Source organism: Leopardus geoffroyi, chromosome B4, assembly GCF_018350155.1.
Source record: "Leopardus geoffroyi isolate Oge1 chromosome B4, O.geoffroyi_Oge1_pat1.0, whole genome shotgun sequence".
Taxonomy (NCBI): domain Eukaryota; kingdom Metazoa; phylum Chordata; class Mammalia; order Carnivora; family Felidae; genus Leopardus; species Leopardus geoffroyi.
The window spans coordinates 43182874-43203084 of record NC_059341.1 but is presented as its reverse complement, the minus strand read 5'-3'; the positions used below and the strand labels follow the sequence as shown (position 1 = coordinate 43203084).

The 20211-nt window shown below is 42.1% G+C and overlaps 1 protein-coding gene across 1 annotated transcript in view; it reads left to right on the top strand.

Moving 5' to 3' along the window:
* A2M (alpha-2-macroglobulin) overlaps positions 1-7420 on the top strand; it is a 46214-nt gene extending 38794 nt beyond the window's left edge. Inside the window, exons 30-36 of the mRNA XM_045462908.1 lie at positions 774-992; positions 1412-1539; positions 2629-2719; positions 4096-4164; positions 5850-5952; positions 6900-6941; positions 7278-7420. Of these exons, the coding sequence (XP_045318864.1) occupies positions 774-992; positions 1412-1539; positions 2629-2719; positions 4096-4164; positions 5850-5952; positions 6900-6941; positions 7278-7294 (669 nt within the window). The 3' untranslated portion in view covers positions 7295-7420. The remainder of the gene's footprint in view (positions 1-773; positions 993-1411; positions 1540-2628; positions 2720-4095; positions 4165-5849; positions 5953-6899; positions 6942-7277) is intronic.
* Positions 7421-20211: the final 12791 nt, after the last annotated feature.

Sequence of the window (20211 nt, the reverse complement as noted above, 5' to 3'; positions counted from 1 at the left end):
CAACATCGTAAGACCATCTAAAAAAAAATCTGTCAATAGGTACACAGCAGGAAGTGTTATTTTCAGAGAATTTAGGCTTATTTTTCCATATGAATGGGGAAAACGTGGAATACTTTTATGACAACAGTTATTCTTTCTTAAATCTATTGTTTAAAGAATGTCATTCAGGTTCAATGCTGAGAAGATTTGAGAATTGAGAAGACGGCATGCAAGGGTGGGAGGAATCCAGACTTGTGGTATAAAAAAAAAAAAAAGGGAGAGCCAAAAAATGCCAATAAATCAAGAAGATAATTATAATTAAGCATGCCCCTGATCATGGCTGCAAAGGACCTTGGGTTTTCTCAGGGCACTGAACTCAGCAACAGAGCCGAGTTTAATTTGGGGTGAGAGGCAGACTGATCTTTGGTTGAGTGATGGCAGACATAACCACAATTACAAAGTAAGACATCTTAGACAAATAGCTAATGCCAATGAATGATTCCCATTCACATATACTTTCCACAGCCCATATCCCACAAACATTCATCCATAGGAAAAGATCAATTTTCTGAGAAATAAAAGAAGCCTCTAAAGCACCCAGTCCGAGGCAGATATGTGGATGTCATGGTTCTGTTATCTATCTAAGGATTCTAATCAATCTGGAAATTAGAACTCCATTATTTAAGTAGCGAGGGAAGCAGGAAAGAGGACGTCAAGGCCCATCTTGTCGACGTGCCTTTGGGCCCTCAAAAGGTTACTGAGCCTACACAGGTTCTCTCACTCGTCTTTTCTAGGACACAGTGGTAGCTCTCCATGCCTTGTCCAAGTATGGGGAAGCCACTTTCACCGGCACTGGGAAGCCTGCACAGGTGACCATCCAACACTCAGGGACGGTTTTCGAAAAATTCCAAGTGGACAGCACCAACCGCCTGTTACTACAACAGACTTCATTGCCAAAGGTGCCTGGAGAATACACCATGACAGTGACAGGAGAAGGATGTGTCTACCTCCAGGTGAGACTCTTGGGGCACACGGGGTCAGAGGGCCCACCGGAACAGTCCTCATTAAAAAATTCCTAACTCAATGGGGCGCCTGGGTGGCTCAGTGGGGTTGAGCTTCCGACTTCGGCTCAGGTCATGATCTCACGGTCTACGAGTTCGAGCCCCGCGTCGGGCTCTGTGCTGACGGCTCGGAGCCCGGGGCCTGCTTCAGATTCTGTGTCTCCCTCTCTCTCTGCCCCTCCCCCACTCATGCTCTGTCTCTTTCTCTCTCTCTCTCTCTCTGTCAAAAATAAGTAAAACGTTAAAAAAAATTTTTTTTTTTAATTCCTAACTCAGCAAATGATAGGGCAACCCAGAGAACGAGTTGAGGAAGCTTGGAGGAGTTCTGGTGACCAGAGGGAACACAGATTTTTGTCTTTGATGTTCCGCAGACATCCTTGAAATACAATATTGTGCCAGAAAAGGAAGAGTCCCCGTTTGCTTTGGATGTACAGACTGTGCCCCAAACCTGTGATGGACCCAAAGCCCACACCAGCTTCCAGATCTCACTGAATGTCAGGTAAGACCTGTGACTGGATCATCTAATTCTGGGTATAAGAACCAGTCTTCTAGGGGCGCCTGGGTGGCTCAGTCAGTTAGGCGGCCGACTTTGGCTCAGGTCATGATCTCGCGGTCCGTGAGTTCGAGCCCCGCGTCGGGCTCTGTGCTGACCGCTCAGAGCCTGGAGCCTGTTTCAGATTCTGTGCCTCCCTCTCTCTGACCCTCCCCCGTTCATCATCCTCTGTCTCTCTCGGTCTAAAAATAAATAAACGTTAAAAAAAAAAAAAGAACCAGTCTTCTTACCGGAACTCCCATTAAGCTGAGTGGCGTGGCAATAAATGTTTGCACTACATTTGCTGTAAAAAGCAACGCGTCCTCATGCCGATACAGAATCGCTTCATGATGGGGTATATGCGTTGTGCCTCCCCTGCCTCCAGGATCTGTGATTGTGAAACCTCATTATTGAAAAGTTAAGTCCCCTCAATAAGAACTGAAAAAAAGAGAACATTCACCCTTGCCTCTGACCCGAATTCCTGATTTAATTCTAAATGTAAGCGAATTCATTCTATTGTAATGAAATTCTATATTGTTCTTGCTCTCTCCGATTGCCAAAATGTCTGAATAGAAGGACGTGGTGAGTCTGTAGTTAGAATTCCTACCGACAATAAGTAAACCTCAGATTACACACAAAAGAATCGATTTGCATACATGCACAGCAACATTCAAATAGCCCCAGGGCTTACCAAAAAACGTTTCTGCCCACAGGAATGTTCTACCCTGGCTGGGGATACCGTTCAGGACAAAAGTGAAAAGTATACGTAACAAGTAACGTGCAGAGATTAGCGGTCGCAGGCCCAGCTATGCGTCACTCACAGAGAGCTTCCTTAAACTCCAGAAGCTCGAGTCCACACACGTAAAATCCTGATTCATCAGGTCTAGGGTAAAGCCCGGTCTCTGTGGCTTTAACAAGCTCCCTATCACTTGGGTGGGATATTTAGGAGGGCTTTCATGTACTATTGAGGGCTGTGATGGCTTACTGTGGACATGGGAGAAAAGGATATTTAATAACACGGAAAGCCCTAATTTCCTTTCTTCCCCAAATCTTCAGTTACACTGGGAGCCGTCCCACCACCAACATGGTGATTACTGATGTGAAAATGGTATCTGGCTTCATTCCCCTGAAACCAACAGTGAAAATGGTAGGTCTATTATACGTCCAGGAGGCTCTAGTTTATTTGATGTTTTATGTATCTCCAGACTAAGAAAATCTTAAAATATTTTAAATCAACTTCTACCGAAGGCTAGTACTTTCTCCAAATCAGAAATACAATTTAACCTGCTTGTATATGGGTTTTTTGACGTGTGGTGTTGTTTTTTTTTTTTTTTTTTTCTTTTTTCCTCATGGAACTCTGTTTTCATGCATCTCAAAATTCTGTGAACAGGTTTTTGATCACGTTGTTCCCATTCAAAAGTATTTATTTTAAAAAGCTAGTAACTTAAAACACCCACACACACAAACGAATGGTCCACAAAACATTCTCCCTTCCTTCTGAAGGTTTTACGAGGCATTATTATCATTAACCAGTCTTACTTTTAAACTCAAATGGCGGGGCGCCTGGGTGGCGCAGTCGGTTAAGCGTCCGACTTCAGCCAGGTCACGATCTCGCGGTCCGTGAGTTCGAGCCCCGCGTCGGGCTCTGGGCGGATGGCTCAGAGCCTGGAGCCTGTTTCCGATTCTGTGTCTCCCTCTCTCTCTGCCCCTCCCCCGTTCATGCTCTGTCTCTCTCTGTCCCAAAAATAAATAAACGTTGAAAAAAAAACAAACAAACAAAAAAAAAAAAAAACTCAAATGGCCAATGGAGACAAACAGTGCTGAGACCATCCTTCCACCACTGATTAAGACTAGGGTGGCAGGTATTAGGGATAATATTCATTGAGTCCCCTGAGCCTTCCGGGCAGACATGGTGACCTTGCCAGACGCAGCAGACTTTTCATCTGCTGCTTTGATGACCCCCGGAGGGACCGTGTGTCTCATTTCACAAACAGCTCTCTTCTAGAAGCCACAACATACTAGAAGAATATCAGCAGATTCCGGGAGCTTAGACTCTTAAGATAAAGCTTATGCACAGTGGAAAAAATATATGAAAAATAACCGACAGGCACAAACTAGATGTATTACAGAAGTTCAGAGGAGAATGAGATTGCTATAAATTAGAGCAGGCAAAAAATTAAAAAAATAAAAAAAAAAACAGTTAAAAAAGGAAACCTCCTTGATGAAGGAATAGAATGTAACTTGAACATTGAAATACGGAAAATTCTCAAGTTTAGGACATTTATTTCACATTTCTGCAGCTATATCAACTTTACACATAGCCATGTGCCATACTAATATTAAATGCTGCCTCCCAAGTATCTTTCATTTTTACTTTAAAAACATTATCATCTTTACTTACAAAAATCATTCGAAGCAGCTTTACCCTCAGGCTTAATTTGGTAATCCAAATTCTCCTTTTCTCTGGTTTCCCCAGAGGCTTCATCTGTTTATTAACATTTGTGATGTATTAATTTTCTCCAGCTTGAAAGATCTAACCACGTGAGCCGAACAGAAGTCAGCAACAACCATGTTTTGATTTATCTGGATAAGGTGAGAGCCCTGCCACTCTAGTTGTGAAAACAATATAGATAATACTTCTTCTAAAATTTTTTTTAATGTTTATTTATTTTTGAAGGAGAGAGAGACAGAGTGTGAGTGGGGGAGGGGCAGAGAGAGAGGGAGATACAGAATCCGAAGCAGGCTTCAGGCTCCGAGCTGTCAGCACAGAGCCCAACGCGGGGCTCGAACTCCAGACCGCGAGATCATGACCTGAGCCAAAGTCGGACCCTCAACCGACTGAGCCACCCAGGCACCCTGATAATCCTCCTTCTAAGGGAGTTGTAATAATCCTATTCTAAAGGAAGTGAATGAAGACATTTTGGAGACATCACCTCATGGCAAAACTTTGAGCATTCTAGGGGTGCCTGGGTGGGCTAAGTGTCCAGCTCCTGATTCTGAGTCAGGTCATGATCTCACAGTCCATGAGTTCGAGCGCCGTGTCAGGTTCTGTGCTGAGCAGAGGGATTCACTCTCTCCCTCTCTCTCTGCCCCTCCCCTGCTTGTGCTGTCTCTCTCAAAATAAATAAACATTTTTTTTAAATGAGCGTTCTAATATTAATTCCAGCAAACATTCTCCTCTCCTTTATTCACATTTCGTGTGAGACAATGGGAAGAAATGGCTTATTATAATACTGGGATATGAATATTTCTAGGCCTCATAAGCAAGAAATTCTCTATACGATGTGTTTTTTATGTCCATAATCTATTTTGAAAATATTGAATAATGTAAGGAAGAAACCCAGTGGTAAACCCAATGGTTTCTTCTTTACATAATTATATCAACATCAATTCTTATGTTGATGTTGCTACATCAATTATATATTATATCTCAAATATATCAATTATATAATTGACACCTCAATTATTATATCAACAGCACATCAACAATATAAAAGGGGAAAATACTGTCCATCTCAGCAAGGATGTACCAAAAAATGATAAGATCAGTCCACCCATAAACTAATCTCACTTTACAGTTGTGTAATCTAACATAATTTATGCATTCATATATTAATGGATGTTATAGTTTATAAGTTTTATGAAATTTTAGTAAGGCTGTAATGATCAATTTTTTATATTCCTTTTTGAGTTGACACCGTATTTCTACAAGATAGGGAAGTAAAACTATACCAAATCTCTGGATATGTAAAAATGGACATGGCCATTCAATCAATAAAATCATATATCATTCACCCCTTATAAACAGAGCCCATGGACTAGCATTTATTTATAGGACTATATGAATTGATCGGATTATTTAAGGCAAATTTTGGAATTTTTCATCTACTCTGGGAACTTTCTGCAATTTAAGGACGCTATTAGTTGATAAAAAAAAAAAGAAAAAAAAAAAAGGTTCTTTTCCCCCAAGAAAGTAGATAAATAAACTGCTTCAAAGAAGACAGAAGAGGGGCGCCTGGGTGGCGCAGTCGGTGAAGCGTCCGACTTCAGCCGGGTAGCGATCTCGCTGTCCGGGAGTTCGAGCCCCGCGTCGGGCTCTGGGCTGATGGCTCAGAGCCTGGAGCCTGCTTCTGATTCTGTGTCTCCCTCTCTCTCTGCCCTTCCCCCGTTCATGCTCTGTCTCTCTCTGTCCCCCCAAAAATAAATAAACGTTGAAAAAAATAAAATAAAAAAAAAAGAAGACAGAAGAAGACTTTTAATTCCCTTTTGCTTTCTAGGTGACCAATGAGACACTGAGCTTGTCCTTCATGGTTCTGCAAGATATCCCAGTGAGAGATCTGAAGCCAGCCACAGTGAAAGTCTACGATTACTATGAGACAGGTAAGTGTGAACAACTTCCACATAGAAATGAATTTTTTTTTTTTTTAATTTTTAGGGAGAGCAAGAAAACCAGGGAGAGGGGCAGAGGGAGAGAAAGAGGGAGAATCCCAAGCAGATTCCACGCTCAGTGCGGAGCCCGAGGCGGGGCTCGATCCCACGACCGTGAGATCGTGACCGGAGCCAATATCAAGAGTTGGTCACTCGGGGGCGCCTGGGTGGCGCAGTCGGTTAAGCGTCCGACTTCAGCCAGGTCGCGATCTCGCGGTCCGTGTGTTCGAGCCCCGCGTCAGGCTCTGGGCTGATGGCTCAGAGCCTCGAGCCTGTTTCCGATTCTGTGTCTCCCTCTCTCTCTGCCCCTCCCCCGTTCATGCTCTGTCTCTCTCTGTCCCAAAAATAAATAAACGTTGAAAAAAAAAAAAATTAAAAAAAAAAAAAAAAGAGTTGGTCACTCAACTGACTGAGCCACCCATGCACCCCTCGAAATTAAATTTCTGATCACAGAAATTTCGATTTGAGAACTGTATTGGGGCCCCTTATTACACTAACTCTTCTTATTTACTTCATTTTGTCTCCATCGAGTCTGATTCCTCTCTGTCTTCTGTACGTATGTTGTAGAAACTCCCAGTTGTATAAATATGTCAATTACTAATACAAACCACCTGTAGGACATTTAGCTCCCTTTTCTTCAGATAAGTCAACGATAAGACACCATGAGATTTAAAGAAGTATAACATGTGAACTGCCCTTCAGAAGCGTAGGGTAAAGAGAAACACAACACACTGTATTTGAAGAGTTGGCAACAGAAGACCACAAGCAACGCATCAAATGGATGATGCTGAAGTTTCTGACCCAAGTCTTCCCATAAGGAAAGATTTTTTAAGGGACCTGTCTCCCCCAGGTGTTTGCTATCCCTCTCACTTCACCTAATGGTTTTTGTTTTCATTCAGATGAGTTTGCAATTGCTGAGTACAGTGCCCCTTGCAGCAAAGGTAAGCAACGCACACGCTTTCCAAATGCAGTCACATCCCCTTTGGCTTGTCCTTCCCATAACATGAAATTCTGGCTAAATGCTTTTCATAGATACCCTCTTGCTCATAGTTCAACTTATTACTGAAAACTTCATTTGTTGGGAAAAGGTCACTGATGACCAAACTTTAAAGAGTCCATAGGGTTACTTTTTGAATAATTATAAGTAATAAATCTCACTTCCCACTATATTAATCAGGTTTCCTGAGGCACCGTGCTACCCAGATCTAAAGGACAGAATATTCATTGCTCAGGAGACCCATGTCCCTCTTGATTTTCTCTTCTTTCCACTCTCACAGATCATGGAAATGCTTGAAGACCACTTCAATGAAAACTGCTTTGCTGGAATATCTGTTCCACAGACTCAGGTCTCTGTGGAAGAAAAGAATTTTTGTATGTCTGAAGATTTGAGGAATAAACCTTTTTTTCTGGCCAATCTTTATCACTGGTTCCTCATTCTTTCAATAAACATTTATAACCTTTCCATATAATTCCCAGTAGGATCTTAAGATTAAACATTGATAGCAATCAAGGGTTGAGGGACTTCAGAAAATTAAAAATGTTACCGGGATATTGGTCTGCGTAGGTTTGACTTGGGGCTTCAGGAGAAGGATTATGTACTAGGAGAGTGGGAAGGGTGTGTGGTTACAGGAATACCCTAAGAAAAATCCAGAGTGCATTTTAGGAGAGAATAAGACTGTCTCGACTAGAAAAGACTTCCCACATTAAAGGGAAATAATGACATACAATGTTGGATAAGTTACACAGGGAGGCAGCATAATTAGTCAGACCTTCACCTGAACTGGGATTACATGGCCTCAGAACCAAATCTGCCATTGATTGATACAAGTGATCGGTTTCAATAAAGGATGTCAGATTGAAAAAAGTTGAAGGGGTGACACATCAGAAACGAGTTCCTCTTGGGGCGTCTGGGTGGCGCAGTCGGTTAGGCGTCCGACTTCAGCCAGGTCACGATCTCGCGGTCCGTGAGTTCGAGCCCCGCGTCGGGCTCTGGGCTGATGGCTCAGAGCCTGGAGCCTGTTTCCGATTCTGTGTCTCCCTCTCTCTCTGCCCCTCCCCCGTTCATGCTCTGTCTCTCTCTGTCCCAAAAATAAATAAAACGTTGAAAAAAAAAATTTTTTTTGAAAAAAAGAAACGAATTCCTCTAAAATAAAAAATCTATAGAACTCAGCAGCCCAAATAGGAGTGTTATACTGGAGCATTTTTTTTCCCCCAGAACTTTGAGCCAGGATCAAAGCATAGGTGTAAACTCAAGAAGCAATTCAGAGGCAGAAATCAGCATCCCCACAATAGCCAATCTCTACATTTTCTTTGTGGGAAGTATTGAAATCATTTATTGTGTGGCTAGAGGAGCAGAAACTTCAAGAGCTTGTAGAGATCTCTGGAATAATCCTAGGAGTCCTCATCTTCATTTGGGTTGGTTTGACAGAAGCTTGGCTGGTATCGGTCGGCTAAGAGCTTTAAAGGACTTTGAAGTTCAAGCATTCTGAGCTCTAACTCTGGCCTGGGCAAAAGTAAAAGATAAAAGCTATCACTGAACTCCATACATTCCAGCCTCCTCCTCTCGACCCTACATGAATTCCAAACCACTTGCAAAGCTGCAATATCACTGCGGAGGCCCCTCACCGAAAACCTCACAGGGCTGAGGGAGCACAAAACTTATTCAGCACAAATTCGATACCCAGGACCAAGCTAAATTCCTTCCAAAAACACAGGGAAGAAATGATTATCCTAACGGTGAAGTGGTCAGGGTTTCCCTCTTTGGAGAATCACCTCCCTTCCATATTTTATATAATTTTCAGCGTGGTGTGGTGGGAAAAGCATGTGTTTCCAAAGATGTGGAAAGCAGGATGGTCTCAACATCCAACTCTGGCATTTAGCACCTATGTAATCTTACCCCGCACTCACTGCCTCTCACAACTCAGTTTTCTGATCTGTATAAAAGGAGAATATTATCAGCCTCCACAAGCGTGTATGAGGATGAAAAGCCAAAGGTCCTCCACATAACGGACCTCACTGGGCACAGCGGTGCCGGCCGGAACCAGCAGTCACTTCCGGTTCATCTGCGAAAGGGGCCTAGAAACAGCGACTACCTCACGAGACAGCTGCGAGCAGTGTGCTTAATCTAGTTCTCGACACACAAAAACGTTCAAGACCTAAATGGTAGCTCTTTATTGAAACGATCTTTTAAAGCTTGTCAATAATCCCATGACTTCTTCAAGGGAAATCTATGCAAAAATGGAGACGTTCAAGGTCGTTTCTGAGTAAGGGTAACAATACACCCGGAGAGCAGTTAACCACAAGAAAGCAAAGCTGAGACGTGCCTGGGTAGCAGCTCAGTCAGTTAAGCGACCAACTCTTGATTTCGGATCAGGTCATGATCTCATGGCCGTGAGATAGAGCCCCATGTTAAGCTCTGCACTGAGTGTGGAGTCTGCTTAAGAGTCTCTCTCTCCCTCTCCCTCTGCCCTGCCGGTCCTCTACTCACGCCCTTTCTCAAAAAAAAAAAAAAAGCAAATCTGAAATTACTTGCTTTAAAAATTACAGTTAGGAATCCAATCGTTTTCTCCAATTTCCTGAGTAGCGTTGACAGAAAGCTGAGACTTTAAAAATATATTGGAAAATGCAGGTAATTGGGTTAATGCCCTTACATTTGTTCTGCCAACAGGGCAGGGGGAGGAGGGCAATAGGTCTGAGGCTTGGGGGCTGTGGGCCAACTCCTCCCAGGATCCCCCGGGGCCTCGCGCTGTAGGACGCTGACGCCCAGCCAGCACCGAGCAAGCCGATGGTTCGGGATCCAAAATGATCCCGTTCCAAACTCTAATTGTGCAGGCTCCCTCCTGTAAAAGGTTCACAGCCTCCCTCCCATCCTCATGGCCTTCACCCTCGCCCAGGCTGCCTTCACCTCCCTTAAGAGCTGCTGTGCCCTCCAGAGCATTCGTGTCTCCAAACCACTCACCAAATTGCAGCCAAAGTCTTCTTCGGAAAATTCACATATTTTTAAGTGTATTTATTTATTTTGAGAGAGAGAGAGAGAGCCCAAGCAGGGGAGAGGCAGAGAGAGGGAGAGAGAATCCCAAACAGGCTCCACCCTGACAGCACAGGGCTCGAGGTGGAGCTAGAATTCATGAATGGTGAGATCATGACCTGAGCTGAAACCAAGAGTCAGACGCTCACCCAACTGAGCCACCCAGGCGCCCGGAAAATTCACATTTGGTTGTAACCCTTCTTTGTCTAAAGCCCTTTGGTGGCTTCCCATTACATTAGTCCAATGGTTCTTTCTGGCTTGTCAGGTCCCGCACATTCCCCCTACCTTTTCAGGTTCCTCCGTCCCATCAGCTCCTGAGAAGTACAGGACACTGTGCTAGGTACTCAGGGTGCACAGGGGAAGAAATCGGAGGAAGTCCTGCTACAGCCCAGCAGGAGAGACAGATGTCTACCTGGTGACGTAATTACCTAATTAAAATGTAACAGGGGGCACCTGGGTGGCCCAGTCGGTTGAGCATCTGACTTCAGCTCAGGGCACGATCTCACGGTTCACGCGGGGGAATGGAACCCCACACGTGGGGTTGGAACCCCACATTGGGCTCTGTGCTGATAGTGCTCTCGTGTTCTCTCTCTCAAAAATAACTAAGCACTAAAAAATTAAACCTCAAAACAAATCAATAAAACGGCAGTGAATGACACCCAAGGAAGCCAGGGTGCTGGAGACTTCCTGGGGAGGACGAGCCAGGTGGCTCACAGAGACTTTAACTCTCCACTCCTCCCCCAAATACTTCAGCACTGAGTACGATATGTACCTGCATCCATGCAATGGCCGAGGAAAAGCGATGCTGTTTCTTTAAGAATTTAAAACTATGGTTAAAAATGAAAATATATTTTTTAAATGGCAAAGCAATTTATAGGCAGATTCACCGAAACCCCTATCGAGGTTTCAATCGTGTTTTGTGCAAAAATGGAAAACCCATCCTAAAATTCATATGGGATTTCAAGGGACCCTAAAGCCAAAACACTCTTTAAAAAGAACATATTTAGGAGTGCCTGGGTGGCTCAGTCGGTTAAGCGTCCGACTTCAGCTCAGGTCATGATCTCACGGTTTGTGGGTTCGAGCCCTGCGTGGGGCTCTGTGCTGACAGCTCACCATGCTTTCTCCAGATATGGAGCAACCACTTTTGTCAGACTGAGAAAGCTGCTTTGGTGACTATTCAGTCTTCAAAAACATTTTCCACAAAATTCTAATTGGAGAATACCAACCTCTTGTTACTACCTCGAGTCTCATTACCAGACATTCCTTGGGGCAGGGGGGGGTGGGGCGGTGCAGAACAAACCTGTCACAGGAAGGATGTGTGTATATTCAGGTAAGATTCTCATGGAAAGTTGGAGAGGTTCGATTGTAATCCTTCCTCCTGAAAATGGAAACTCTATTTATTCCTACATGGGCAATGAAAGGGCACATCGGGAGAAATTGAATTGCGACCCATTGAATGGTCCTCTGGATGGGAAACGCTTTCTATTCATAATGTTCCACAGATAGCTCTGAAATACAAGGTTTTCTTGGAGAGCAAGGAATCTGCATTCAGTCTACAAGTACAGGCAATACCCCAAACTTGTGAGGGACCTAAAACCCACATAAGTTTCCAAATCTCACTGAAGTCAGGTAAAAATATCTGTCTGTATTATCTAGCCCTGAAAATATCCGCACCGAGAACTCTCGAGTACCCAGATTCAGGAAGACCTAAAGTAATCCTCGTCGTTAAGTTTTTGCCTCGTCAATGAAAAAAAAAAAAAAAACTGTCTTCACCAATGTGGACAATGAAGAATCGGTACAGTTGGGGCGCCTGGGTGGCGCAGTCGGTTAAGCGTCCGACTTCAGCCAGGTCACGATTTCGCGGTCCGTGAGTTCGAGCCTCGCGTCAGGCTCTGGGCTGATGGCTCAGAGCCTGGAGCCTGTTTCCGATTCTGTGTCTCCCTCTCTCTCTGCCCCTCCCCCGTTCATGCTCTGTCTCTCTCTGTCCCAAAAATAAACGTTGAAAAAAAAAAAAAAAAGAATTGGTACAGTTATGGGCCTAATTTGTCTCCTCTAGGATTCTTTTATTACCCACAACGATTGCTGAAGAATAAACAAGTCCTTTCAATAAGACTTTCAAAAGTACTTCAACGTCAACTCATTCTTCTTATCTCCAAAGGAAATCTTCTTTTCAAATTCCAGTTTTCTAGGGGCACCTGGGAGGCTTAGTTAGTTGGGCATCCGATTCTTGATATTGGCTCAATTCATGATCCCAGGTTTGTGAGATCAAGCCCCACACTGGGCTCTGTGCTTAGCATGGAGCGTGTTTGAGATTCTCTGTCTCTCCCTCCGCCCCTTTCCCTTGCTCACGTGTGTGCAATCTCTCTCTCTCTCTCAAATCAAATAAATAAAATAAAATTCTAGTTTTCTAGAGAAAAATAATTCACAATTCACTAGCATTCTTCAAAAGCTTTACTTGGAACAGAAAAGGTGACTCTGGCTACAATTACAAAATCTAATGGGTCTTGGGGCACCTGGCTGGCTCAGTCCAGGGGAGCGTGTGACTCTTGATCTCAGGGATGTGATTTCAAGCCCCATACTGGGTGGAAAGATTACCTAAAAGTAAAATCTGGGGGCACCTGGGTGGCTCAGTCGGTTAAGCGTCCGACTTCGGCTCAGGTAGTGATCTCGCGGTCCGTGAGTTCAAGCCCCGCGTCGGGCTCTGTGCTGACAGCTCAGAGCCTGGAGCCTGTTTCAGATTCTGTGTCTCCCTGTCTCTCTGACCCTCCCCCGTTCATGCTCTGTCTCTCTCTGTCTCAAAAATAAACGTTAAAGGGGCGCCTGGGTGGCGCAGTCGGTTAAGCGTCCGACTTCAGCCAGGTCACGATCTCGCGGTCCGTGAGTTCGAGCCCCGCGTCAGTCTCTGGGCTGATGGCTCAGAGCCTGGAGCCTGTTTCCGATTCTGTGTCTCCCTCTCTCTCTGCCCCTCCCCCGTTCATGCTCTGTCTCTCTCTGTCCCAAAAAATAAATAAACGTTGAAAAAAAAAAAAATTTAAAAAAAAAAAAAATAAAATAAACGTTAAAAAAAATTTTTTAAAGAAAATCCAATGGCTCCCAGACGAAAAGAAAAAAATAATATTCACAATTTGGCCCATCGTCAAAAGACAAATAAGCTAAATGTATTTTATAAAAGCGAGTTACATTAATTAAGCAAAAATACATTCAAGAAGCTGTGGGGAATATAAATAAGATAGGTATCTTACCTATAGGAATCTATTGTCTAGTTGTGAAGGTCATTTGCACATAAGAAAAAGATAATCATTAACCTAAAATGTGTACATTTCAAGGCAGTAGTAGATACCAGAGATTCTAAAATCGAGTTATCCTCTTTTGTAAAATTTATTTAAAAATTGATATTGCCAGGTTCCCCCTCAGAGATTTAATTCGGTATTTCTGGAGCTGTGCCCAGGCATCTATATTTTCATGAGTTCTGCAGCTGATTCTGTTATATAGTCAGTTTTCAGAACCACTCATGCCGTCTATAAAAATACATTGACTATATATTTCTAAGGATGGAAATATCACTGAGGACAAGGCAGCAGTTAGGAAAGCTACCTAGAGAAAGTTACTTAAAAAGCTACTTGACAAAAGGCTTGTGGTGGACCTTAAAGGAGATCAGGATTCAACACATCGGGAGGCCTGGTTCTTCTCTTTCTTGGGTCTACAGCTAGACAGGAAGCCACGCGGCCTCCAACAAGGTGATCGCCGATGTAAAGATGGTATCTGATTTCATTCCCCTGAAACCAACAGTGAAAATGGTAAATGGATGATAGGTATTTGAATTTTCTGTCTCCCTAGCATAAAGCTATACCAACAACATTCTCACCATGTCAACGTGCATCAGGGCAACATTGGGCCTAATCTAAGGAAACTGAATCTATCTGGGACCAAGTGTATCGTTAGCATTGTGTTAGGTTCCAATACAAGAATTGTAAGAAAGATGTTGGGATTAATTGAGCCTACATTCTAGTTAAGAATACTAAAAGAAAAAAAAAAATTAAAAAAAAAAAAAAACAATAACTGAAGCTATCGAGTAACATTTAAGGGAAAGATATAATTAAGCACCAAAATTGTTGGCATAGTTTTTAAATACCGCGAGAATTCAGAGAAAGCTGAGATCAATGTTAGAATAGAGAAAGATACCTTCATAGATAATCTCAAATGAATCGCTATCCAACTTGAGGATACTTCTCACTTTATCCTTTGGTTAAAGGATACCTTTAAATAAAAGCCAGGGATACGTATTTCTTAGTCATAGGAACATTTACCTTTGTGTCTAAGTACCGGTATTCACGATTTCCTGTATATGTTTCCATTCTACTGGACAAATATCTTCACACTCATTTAAAGACATTTAATCTCAGCTTTTTTGGTACAGACTTCAGTCCCACGGTCTACTTGTCTCTTAGCACTGAAGGGCTTCAGTTAACATTGGGGATTTCTCTCATTTTCCTCATCTTGAACGATCTAGCCACGTTGGCAGGAGAAAGCGAGGAACAACAATGTGCTGATTTATGTGGAACCGGTAAGGGCCCTGCAGCCTTGCTTAACACATCCAAGTGGAAAGTCTTTTTCGGTGGGTCTCTTCACCTGGGAAGTACCTGATATGGGAAGAGCAATCAGAAGGAAAGCCTTTTGAGAAAGCACGTCTTCTCTGTTCCATAAGATAATGTTGTAAATTCTCTTTCCCCACTGCAGGCTTCCCTGGAACTTGGGAGTGTCAGGAGCAAGGGGGCTTGGGGAGGCCGGTGGGCACGGATTTGTTCATACTAGTATGGCAATATGAGCATTTCCATTTACTTCAGGGAAACACTCTTTTCCGCAAATAGGCCTGATCATTTAGAAGCCCTGTCGAAAGTTACGACGAAGGATAGGAAGTGTGGGGGCACCTGGGTGGCCCAGTCGGTTAAGCGTCTGAGTTCGGCATTAATGATCTCATGGTTCATGAGCTCGAGCCCCACATCGGGCTCTCTGCTGTCAGAGCAGAGCTCACTTCGGATCTTCAGTATCTGTCTCTCTCTGCTCCTCCCCCACTCATGCTGCCTCACACTCTCTCTTGGTCTCTCTCACAAAAATAAACATAAAAAAAAAAGGATAGGAAGCGTTCCCAAGAGTTGATCAGTGATATCAATCTCATTTAACATGCACGGATACAAAAAATTAGACAGATGATAGATACATGGTTAGTTGATTGGTTGATTGATAGATAGATGGTAGATAAAGATGATCAGTCTAGATGTATTAATCATAGTCCATTTTATCATAAAGTAATGCTATTGATTTCATTAGCAATGCAAGAACACCACTCTGATTTCGTACATGTATGTTTACGCTTTGAAAAATGTTTTTCAGATATTTGAAAACATTAACGTGGGGGCCGCTGGGTGGCTCATTCGGTTAAACGTCTGACTTCGGCTCAGGTCATGATCTCACAGTCGTGAGTTCAAGACCCATATCACACTCCTCACCGACAGTGCAGAACCTGCTTGGATTCGCTCTCTCCCTCTCCTTCTCTCTCTCAAAATAAATAAATAAACTTTAGAAAAAGAAAATATTAATATGGATAGAGTCTGCCGGTAAAAAGAATTTATCTCTCCCTATGAGCAGAGCCATGTATTAGACATTACGAGGAAATAGTAATTGTTTTAATGGGTTAAAAAAAAACTGGTACACTTTTTATTCAAAAAAAAACCCATTCTCTAGTTGCTCAGGTTCCTACTGGAAAATCCGTATCACCATTCATGCACGTGAGCGGTTAGAAAGCACAATTGGCTTGAGATCGAATGCTATCAGCCAACTAAGAATTCTTCCTTGGGGCGCCTGGGTGGCTCAGTAGGTTAAGCGTCCGACTTCCGCTGAGATCACGATCTCATGGTTTGTGAGTTAGAGCCCCACATCGGGCTTTGTGATGACAGCTCAGAGCCTGGAGCCTGCTTCGGATTCTGTGTCTTCCTCTCTCTCTGCCCCTCCTCTGCTTGCGCTCTGTCTGTCTGTCCGTCCATCTCTATGTCAAAAATAAACAAACATTAGAAAAAAAAATTTTTAATAAAAAAAATCCTTTGTTCCTCAAAGGATGAATACTGAATCACACTAAAGAAAGAGAAATGAGGCCTCTCCGGTTCTGGATTATTCTTGCTTTCCTTTTGCAGGTTACCAATCAGACCCTGAGCTTTTCCTTCATACTTCAACAAGCCATCCCCGTAAGACACCTGAAACCTGCTATCGTGAAAGTCTACGATTATGACGAGACAGGTGAGTAAAGAGGACTAAGAACCCTAAATAAATGCAATCCATAATAAAGAAATTAGATTGTGATGGACAATTGTATGTAGGTCCTGTTTTCAACTTATTCTGTCACCCATAACTTATTCCTGCCACCTTGCCTACAAAACCACTACAAATACAACCCACAACATAAGCCTATCCATCATGCAAAATTTTGCAAGGTACTAAGAGTTTTACAATGAAGTGTTTACAGGCGAAGAGACATATAAAGCTCCTTCACATGATAACATAACAATGCAAAGCCATAAATAAAAGCCTAGAGACTTACACAAATAATTATAGTAGGAAATCGGAGATCGGGAGAGAACTATAGCCTGAGTGGTCACGGAAAAGCAAACAAAGAAAGTAAAATTTGAGTTGAAAAATGAAGTGTGTGGATCATGCTGATTAGCGGAGAACTTCCTGAGTATTTCAGACCAGGAGGAAAGTATAAGAAAATACCATGAAGGAAAAAGAAGCCAATATCGAAAGAAAACCCAAAGCATGCATAACTACAACTACCCCCGCCCCGTACTTTTCTTGAATCACTCTAGTAGAAACAGGCTTTTATTTTTTCCCCCAGAATATGGGATTATGTCCCCGTTATCAAGAATGGAAATTCCTGGACCATTTTTGTCTATTGCCCCCGATAGCTATTTCCACAATGATGCAGTTCCCGATTCAGTCAAGTCAGCAGTCCTAACACCTTCAAAACCTCCCCATGACACCCTATCCCACTGAAGCTCCCTTTCTCATGCCTTTCTCCTGTTGTGTCTTTCAGATGAGGCAGTTTTTGTTGAATACAGTGTCCCCTGCAACACAGGGAAGCAGTTCACATTCCATGTCTCCAGGCTTCATTTTGCTCTCAAAGCCAGTCCTCCTTAAATACAAAAAACATTTTTTTTTTTTTTGGCTGATCTCAGATTCTTCAAACTAAATGATAACACAGAAATATACACCTTAGGAGAGGAGCACTGGAAAACTCCTCTAATTCCTTCATCAGCAGAGCAGATGTTTATTACAGGGTGCGTATCTGATGAATCTCATTCTTAGCCGTAGCCAGGTTTGTTTCCTTTAGCAAGCCCTGTTGTTCATATCCAACTAGAATTATATTCAAGGGGTGCCTGGGTGGCTCAGTCAGTTAAGCAACCAGCTCTTGATCTTGGCTCAGGTCACGATTTCATGGTTTGTGGATTCAAGCCCGAAGTAGGACTCTGCACCTTGGAGCCTGCTTAGGATCCTCTCTCTCTCTCTCTCTCTCTCTCTCTCTCTCTCTCTTCCTCTCTCTGCCCTTGTCTCTCTCTCTCTCTCTCTCTGCCCCTTGCATGCACTCTCTCTCAAAATAAATAAACTTATAAAAAAAAATTTTAAAGAATTATATTCAAGAAGAGGCACTAACTCTTCTTTACATGTTCACAGAATTCACCGGTGAAGCCATCTGGTCCTGGATCGTTGTTTTTTGGAGAGTTTTTAAATTAGTGGTTCAATTTCATTACTTGTAACTGGTCTAACAAGATTTTGTGTTTCTTCATGATTCAGTCTTGAAAGATTGTGCATTGCTAGGAATTGATCCATATCTTTTAGCTTTTCCAATTCATTGGCATATAATTGCTTGTAATAGTCTCTCATGATCCTTTGTATTTCTGTGGTGTCAGCTTGTAACTTCTCTTTCATTTCTGATTTTATTTACTTGGGCCCTCTCTCTTTTTTTCCTTGATAAGTCTTGCTAGTGGCTTATGAATTTTGTTTATCTTTTCAAAGAACCAGCTTTTAGTTTCATTGATCTTTTCTATTTTTTTTTTTATTCTCTATTTAATTTCTTTCTATGTGATCTTACTATTTCCTTCCTTCTACTAACTCTGGGCTTTGTTTGTTCTTCTTTTACTAGTTCCTTCAGGTGTAAAGGTAGATTGCTTATTTGGAATTTTTCCTGTTTCTTGAGGTAGGCCTTTATTGCTATTAACTTCCCTCTTAGAACTCTTTTTGTTGTGTCTCACAGATTCTGGAAAGTTGTGTTTCCATTTTCATTTGCCTCAAGGTATACCCTCATATCAAAATCAGACAAAGACACTGAAAGAAGGGAAGAAAGAAAGAAAGAAAGAAAGAAAGAAAGAAAGAAAGAAAATTACAGGCCAATATCCCTAATGAATATAAATGCAAAAATCCTCAACAAAATATGAGCATACCAGATTTTATAATACATTAAAAGGATCATCTACCATGGTCAGGTGGGATTTACTCCAGGTATACAAGGATGGTTGAGTATGCACAAATCAATCAGTGAACAAAACAAAGGATAAAAATCGTATGATCATCTCAAAAGATGCAGAAAAAAAATTGTTGGCAAAATTCAGCATCCATTTATTATAACAACTTTCAACAAAGCAGGTATAAACAGAACATATCCCTACATAACAAAGGCCGTATGTGACAAACCCACAGCTAACATCATACTAAATAGTGAAAAGTTGAGAGCTTTTCCTCTAAGATCAGGAACAAGACAAGCATGCCCACTCTTGCCACTTTTGTTCTACATAGTACTGTAAGCTCTGGCCCTGGTCAGACAGGAAGAAGAAATAAAAGGCGTCCAAAGTAGTAAGGAAGAAGTAAAATTGTCAATATTTGCAGATGACGTGATACAACATATAAAAACCCTAAAGAATCCATGGGGAAAAAAAGCCTATGAGAACTAATAAATAAATTCAGTAAAGTTGAAAGACACAAGGTTAACACACAGAAATTGGTTGCCTTTCTATACACTAATAACAAGCTATCAGAAAGAGAAATTAAGAAAAACAATCCCACTTACAGCTACGTCAAGAGGAATAAAATACCTAGGAATAAATTTAATCAAGGAGAAGAAAGAACAGCACACTGAAAACTATTAAGACGTTGATGAAAGAGACTGAAGAGGACACAAATAAATGAAAAGGCATATTGTGCTCACAGATTGGAAGAATCAATATTGTTAAAATATCTATACGACCCAAAGCCATTTACAGATTCAGTGCACTCCCCATCAAAGTACCAATGGCATTTTTCACGGGACCCAAAGAATTCTCAAATTTGTATTGAGCCATATGATGAGGATGAGGAGTGGAAACCACTGAAATAAGGTTGGACTCAGACTAGCAAGATTTTAAAGGACAAACACTTATACGTAAGAGACACCGATAGCATGTACTAGATTCATGACTAAGATCCTGAGCATTATGGTAAAAGACCATGTTGGATGTTCTGCAATGTTTTTTTTTTTAACGTGCTTCCTGTACCCTTGTCCCTCTTCTGATGGCCTAGCAGAAGTGTGGGGATGCCCTCTCTTCAGGTACAGTAATGAAAATTAGCCACAGGGTGGCAGCAAAGTTTATAAAGTAAGTACTGCTTCCTTATTAATTATAAAAAACATGTAAAACAAAAATTAAGGAGTTAGGCAAAGAGGAAAAAAGAGAAATAAAATAATTATGGAAACTTAAACCAAGAAGATAACAAAATAAGGTGCCTAGTACAAATTGTCCTTCTCCGTGGGCAGAATTACATTCACAAACTATAGAAATGATCCCTGAAAGTGTAGTCTTCAGAATTACATTCACAATGCTGGATATGGCTGATTTGGGACGGGGACACGGGGTGTTTCTTAGAATCAGTGTATTCTATGAGAAATATTACATTTCTTTGTTTTCTAATAAATGAAATGTGACTCTACGCCTCATCCCCATTGGACTACAAGAAATTTATCTCAGATATTTTGGACTACAAGAAATGGATCTCAGACATCGTGGGGAACTAATGCAGGATGAAGGCATTGCACCCTACTGCAATCATCTGTCTGTAGTCTACATGACTGTTTTAGATCGACCACTCTGTGGCCTCCTTGTCATTCA